Below are 7231 nucleotides of genomic sequence, written 5' to 3'. Positions count from 1 at the left end.
ATGGTGATGATTGTGATGATGATGGTGTTGATGATGGTGGTGATTGTGATGATGATGATGGTGATGATTCTGATGATGATGGTGATGATGATGGTGATGATTGTGATGATGATGGTGGTGATTGTGATGATGATGATGGTGATGATTATGGTGATGATGGTGATGATGATGGTGATGATTGTGATGATGATGGTGGTGATTGTGATGATGATGATGGTGATGATGATGGTGGTGATTGTGATGATGATGATGGTGATGATTCTAATGATGATTCTGATGATGGTGTAATGGTGATGATTGTAATGATGATGATGATGGTGTAATGGTGAAAATGGTTATGATGATGATGGTGATGATGAGGATGAATCTAATGATGATGGTGATGATGATGGTGGTGATTGTGATGATGATGATGGTGATGATTGTGATGATGATGATGGTGATGATTACAATGATGATTTAATGGTGATGATTGTAATGATGATGGTGATGAAGATGGTGATGGTGATGATTGTGATGATGGTTTAATTATGATAATTGTAATGATGATGGTGATGAAGATGATGATGATGGTGATGGTGTAATGGTGATTATTGTAATGATGATGGTGATGATTATGATGATGATGATGATTCTAATGATGATGATGCTGGTGATGATGGTGATGATGATGGTGGTGATTGTGATGATGATGATTCTAATGATGATGGTGATGATGATGGGGATGATGGTGATGATGATGATGGTGATGATTGTGATGATGATTCTAATGATGATGGTGATGATGATGGTGGTGATTGTGATGATGATGATGGTGATGATTCTAATGATGATGGTGATGATTCTAATGATGATTCTGATGATGGTGATGATGGTGATGATGATGGTGATGATTGTGATGATGATGATTCTAATGATGATGGTGATGATGATGGTGGTGATTGTGATGATGATGATGGTGATGATTCTAATGATGATTCTGATGATGGTGTAATGGTGATGATTGTAATGATGATGATGATGGTGTAATGGTGAAAATGGTTATGATGATGATGGTGATGATGAGGATGAATCTAATGATGATGGTGCTGATGATGGTAATGATAATGTGGAGGTATATCTTTGTGATGATAGTGATAAAATGAAGGTGAACGCTGTTTGGAGAGCTCTATACAACATTAGGTGCATTTGACTTCAACGTGATGCATGTTGCATTTAAAGTAAGGCATGCTGGTTAGAAATTGTGTCTGACTTTCGCCGTGGCTGCAAAACTTTCCCATTTCACATTACATTAAAGCCTTGTGGGGGCAAGGCCGCTGCAGGCGCCGAGGTCGGCGGCTTTTACCAGCTGCACAAAGTTAGAACCACCTTTTGACTGATCTGGTCAAAATAAAATGTTCTCGCGACATTTTCTTTGCAAATGCTGCGAGACCAGTCGTTGCTCTCAGCTCACAGTATGATCATGCAGGTAGAATATGTCCGATTCGGCGGCGCCGTATTTATTCCCCGTCCCCGCAGTCGTCTGGAACTCAAGTTGGCAACAGTCAGCCACAGTCATCTCAAACGCACCTATAATGTAACTGGCGCTTGCTCCTCAGATCTCACATCAGATCTGAGACGTTCTTCCTTCCAGGCTGCTGGTTTCTGAACGTTTCTGCTTTTATTTTTGTGGTCATGCTGTTAAAACAGTCCTTGTCAATGTCCATTTTTAAAATGTGTATTCCTTCATTTAAAAACATGAAAGTTCGTTGTAGACTGTTTCCTCTGTGCTGCATTATATGAAGTTTTTAAGAGGATACATATCCTGCAAAAACGGGACAAAGAAATCAGTTTGTTTGTTTGTTTTCAGGGTCGTTCAACAGCAGCCTGCGTCCTCCTGAAACCTTCTTTAAAGTCATTTTCTGGTTGGGATACTTCAACAGCTGCCTGAACCCCATCATCTACCCCTGCTACAGCCGCGAGTTCAAACAGGTAACACTCACACTCATGAGTACTACTCATACAACTGATAGTACTACTGACAGTACAGATACTACTGATATTACAGGCCGTTGATCCAACGGGTAACAACAGGGATAAATTTTGCTGATCTATGTTAGTACTGCAGCTGATAGTCCTGTAGTGTCTGAGTAAAGCAGTGAGGAACTTTAAAGTCTCGTCTGTCAGACAGATGATGGGGACTAACTGGTTCGGTTTGTTTTGGACTGGCTGTTTCTGTCTCTGTTTGTCTTCAGGCGTTCATCCGGATCCTTCGCTGTCGCTGGAAGAGGAAGCGTCAGGGCTGGCAGGCGTACTACAACTACCGCTGCCATCAAGGCTCCAACAACTCGTCCTTCCTGAGCGGCAGCCAGCAGACTCTGTCCTCCATCAGCCCCAGCCCGCGCTGCGTCGCCTCCAGACTCCGCCCCTCTGACCGAGACCTCCTTCCCGGACAGACGGGGAGAGGACGGCCGAGCTCCTTGTCCCCGCTCGCTAAGGATGCCGGGACGGCGATGCGGATCGGCTCGGGCCGGTGATGAACGTAAAGGAGGAGCAGCAGCCACGCAGGAAGGTGGAACACTAACTGACACACCTGCTGCCTCAGGTGGCCACGCCCCCACCCTGCCACGGACAGGACGTGCCTACGTAACTCACCTGGCGGAGCTGCTCACTGTAAATAAACACACATGTTAAAGTGTTTTTTTTACCGTCCACTGCTAACGAAGCTCCTACCTCTGCTGCACATGTGCAACAGCTCACACAAACTACATTTACCATAACTACAATATAAAGAACAAAACTACAAATAAAATGAATTAAGAAATCAACAAATTAAAACTAACTACAAAGATAAACATCGGCCATCTTTCTTTCTGTAAAATAGAAACTACGACCTTTTCACTACGTTATCCACGTGTTTTATTTTGAACGTCAGATGTTGCATATTTATTATTGCTAACTTGGTGATTTTGTTACATATTTAATTATTGTTATTTTTTCTTTCTTTCTTTCTTTTGCCAAAACGCTTCAGACACTTGAGCTGAACCTCCTGAAATATTATATTATTATTTTTATTAATGAGCTTTAAAAAAAACCTGAGCTCTTCTGTAATGAGTTATTTATTTGTCAAAATCATTTGGTAACCAAACCTAAATGATTCAAACTGAGTAAAGTTAATTGTAAACATTATTATATGTTTATTTATTGTTGTGAATTTTGATCCACTGTATGTTAGCAAGTGAGCTAACTAACTTCAAACAGCATTTATTTTGAGAATCTTCCCTCAGACTCATCAGACGATTGTCCGCTGAGCTGAACTGTTCTGACTTTGTATTTGTGGAGAGAAGTTGGAGGTTTTTCACTTGAATACAGTGTGATCACAGCAGCGTCTGGCGGACGTCAGAGGAACTGCAGCTGCTGGTTGGTGTTTTTTTAAATCAAACCCCTCCCAGATGACAAACCTGACCCAGGCTGCAGCTTCTCTAGTGGATATAATGACTGCTGAGCCCAGCTGCCTACAGGATGGACTGATCGTTGCTGGAAGCTGTAGTTTATTCTCTTGAGATGGAGCTAGGCTCGCCGTTTCCCCCTGTTTCCAGTTTTTGTGTTAAGCTAGGCTAACCATGTTGTGGACCTGTCTATGTGCTGGAGATGAAACTGATCTGTCTGGAGGAGACTGACGACAAATGTTTGAGTGTTCATTTTAATAAAAGACAAAACTTGAGTTTGGAGTGTTGTAAAGAATCATTTAAGTAAATTTGATATAATAAAAAAACATTTCTGTTTCATCAGTGCTGCTGAATACTTTGGAACGGCTGGTGAAGGACGCACTTTGGACCCTACACAGGATAAGTTAGACCCTCTCCAGTCCGCCTCCAGGTCGGGCAGAGGCGTGGATGAGGCAACAGGGACGCTTTAAACATGGTTTTTAAACATCTTCAGGGGGGGAAAGTCTCTTGTCCGTCTACTATTTACTGACTTCTGCTCTGCTTTAACTGCATTCAGCCCCATGTTTTAGCAGACAGGTTGAAGGACATTGATACTGGACTGATCTGCTGGCTGATGGATTTTTTAACAGCAGGTGAGAGCGAACGGTGTTTTATCAGATGCCCTTTTCTCTTCTACTGGGTCCTCCCAGGGCTGCGTCCTCTCCCCTCTTTTATTTGTTTTATACACAAATAAATGCCACAGCCATCATGAACGGCGCCACATTATTAAATTTGCGGATGACTCGGTCTTTCTCTTTTGTCTGCTGGCACTTTATATTAATCAGAAAAATCCCATGCAAGGTGTCATGAAGGTATGCAGCAAAATTGCAGGCACACCCTTAGATGACCTCCATGACCTGTATAAGGTCAGATCCTTGAAGAAGGCGAGAGCCATGCTGGCTGATCGAGTCATCTTTTGTGGGGTGAATTTACGCTGCTGCCATCTGGGTGCAGATACAGTCTGCCGCAGAACGAATAGATTAAAAAGGCCATTCATTCCGGCTGTTATCCCTGTTGTTAATAATATCCTGTAAATTCAAATTTCACTTACGTTGTTCTGTGTTTGTGTTTATTTGTTGTGTTTGAAACATATATTTGTTACTGCTGGCTGTAATCCAAACTGCCCCTCGGGGATAATAAAGTTACCTTGTACTGCTGAACAGGATATAAATCTACTTAAACTGTAAAGCTCCATCCAGATGAAACCTTCACTGAGCTCCTCTGGAATTTAATGGCCCACTCAGATAGGAAGCGATTTGCGCTGCGCTGGCCGCAGGGTTCAGCGCAAACGTTTGAATATTTTGAACTCTGACCTCGAACTTTTGACTGCAGCAACAAACCGCCGTGGCGCGGTCAGCCATTGAAAACAGTGGGTTTCACAGTGCAGCAGTTCGGTTGTCACACTATGTCTGAAAGGCCCATAAGTCATCGCTCAGGACGACAGGTTGGACCTGGTGAGACTGCAGGATCTGGTCTGTGACACACAGGACTAAGACCCAAATGGTGCGTTTGACTTCACGCAGTGCTGACATAATGTGATGCATGCTGGACTCAACACAAGGCATGCTGGGTAGAAATTAAATCTGACTTTCGCTGGCGCTGCAAAACGTCACCGTCTCACATGACAGTAAAACCTCGCCGGAGCAAGGTGGCTGCAGCATTCTGAGTCTGGCGACCGCAGGAGTTCTTCGTTGGAACCACGTTGGAACCATGTTGGAACCATGTTGGAACCACGTTGGAACCACGTTGGAACCACGTTGGAACCACGTTGGAACCATGTTGGAACCATGTTGGAACGCCGCGTGGTTCCAACTGGTCCAGTGTTCTAAGCTCACACAATGTATGGGAGGTAGAATGTGTTGACAGCAGTGTTTTTACACCCCGGCCCTGCAGTCGCCGGTGGTTTTAGAAGTCGCTCTCTTCCTTCTCAGTCAAAACTCTGATCACACAGACATAAAATACGTGTTTATTAATGCAGTGTGATTTCCAGTTCCCGAGGATACCGTGACCTCTGATGTCTGTCCAGACCACCCAGAAATCCGAAACCAGAGAGGGACGCTGCAGTGCCTCTGAGAATCTTCAGACTTTTAAGCTTCCTTCACCATCACAGTGATCCGGTGATAGCTGTCTGTACATGCTAACTGCTAACAGGAGCTGCTAACAGGCTCTAATGTTTCTGTCCTCTTATTGGTTCCCGTACTGGCTGATATGTTGGCGTTAGGATGTCAGATTTTACCCTGAGCTAATGACATGCACTTCCTCTTTAAAGGCCACACCTTATGCTCATTTTAGGTTGATGCTTTTTTGGGGGGGGGGGGTCTTGGGGAAAATGTTTACACCCTTTTATGTTCAAAAAGCAAATAATTGTTCTGATACTGTCCGAAGCTGCAGCACCTCTATTCACTCAATTTGTTCTGATGGGCCACGCCTGCCTAGGGCCACAGGGCCTCATCCTCCTGCTGGAGCTCGACAGCATATGACGGCTTTAACTTGAGAAGTTTACTCACTGGTTTTGGGGAAGCCGGATCAGACCCGATGAAGAAAATGTTGTCTGCTTTCTCTGATGTCTTCCAGCTGCTCTGCTTCGACTCTTCAGGATTCATGCGCCGCTGAAAATAGTCCCCAGCAGATGCACCACTTCCTCCATGTTTGTCTGCAGCGAGCAGGAGAGGGTTTTGTTGACTCAGTTATATGAAAAGGTGTTTCTGATATTTTGACATTAACATATAGTGTTGTGGTTTAACTAGCAAATGATTAATTAATACAATGAAGGATTTCAAACATGGGGGGTTACTTAAATACTGCCTGATAATAAAGACAGAGGTGATGAAATGTTTGAAATGTTAAAATCTGTCAGAGCAGGAGATGTCTGGTGGCTTATGTCTTATTGTGATCAAGACAAAACCCAACTTTTACTGGACTGTTACAGATCAGAGGGGAGTCATGTCTGGTCTAAAGTTCCAGCTCTGAGTGTGACTGCTGGACCTGGTCCATCTGATCCATCCATCTGTGAACTGTGGAAAACCCAGATGGTGATAAATGTGACTGTTGTACAGCTGCACGCTGGTCAAACAAACAGACAGAAATCAAATCCTTCTCTGGAAACACTGCCGTTAGAGCTGAAAGACAAACTCACCCACTCTGTCTGAGGTATCTCTGCACTTTACAGTGTTTGACCTTGTAAATGTCATCTTGTTTAAGCTCAATAAAGTTCTTAAAAGAAAACAGAGAAGGCCGCCAAGAAGCCAAGTGATTCTGCTACAAACATCTGCTTTATATGCAGACTTCCATAAAAAGAGAGCAACGAGGCGTTTAGGGGCAGTTTGGAAATATCGTCATTTTGGGTGCTTCTGGTTTGATCTGGTATGAATGAGTATTTTATTTATATATTTAGCTCCCTGAAATAAAATATAGGCTGGTAGTAACATGATTAATAAAGAATCTGTCTGTTCCTGCAGTTAGTCCTAAATAGAATAGAATAGAATAGAATAGACTTAATTAATCCCACAATGGGGAAATTCACTTGTTGCATCAACTCCAGTACAAAAAACAAACAAAAGACAAACACAAGCAAACAGTAAAAAATAAAATAAAATAGACATTAAATTACTAAGGAATTAAAATTGGAATAAAGTGTCTCTTTGTTGTCCCAGGCTAAACATTCTCTGTATAATTGAAATGTATTGATTGTATATTTTTTCTCACGCATGTGCACAGTACCCCCTCACCACCCAAACCAGACCAAACGTACCGGAAAATAGCTG

The 7231-nt window shown here is 43.0% G+C and overlaps 1 protein-coding gene across 1 annotated transcript in view; it reads left to right on the top strand.

The window, feature by feature from the left end:
* LOC123963883 (alpha-1A adrenergic receptor-like) overlaps positions 1–3686 on the top strand; it is an 18692-nt gene extending 15006 nt beyond the window's left edge. The window contains exons 4-5 of the mRNA XM_046040974.1: positions 1850–1971; positions 2235–3686. Coding sequence (XP_045896930.1) covers positions 1850–1971; positions 2235–2516 — 404 coding nt within the window. The 3' untranslated portion in view covers positions 2517–3686. The remainder of the gene's footprint in view (positions 1–1849; positions 1972–2234) is intronic.
* The last annotated feature ends 3545 nt before the right edge of the window (positions 3687–7231 follow it).

This window comes from Micropterus dolomieu, linkage group LG23, assembly GCF_021292245.1.
Source record: "Micropterus dolomieu isolate WLL.071019.BEF.003 ecotype Adirondacks linkage group LG23, ASM2129224v1, whole genome shotgun sequence".
Classification (NCBI taxonomy): Eukaryota; Metazoa; Chordata; class Actinopteri; order Centrarchiformes; family Centrarchidae; genus Micropterus; species Micropterus dolomieu.
The sequence above is the reverse complement of the archived record's forward strand: the minus strand, read 5'-3'. Positions and strand labels throughout refer to the sequence as shown.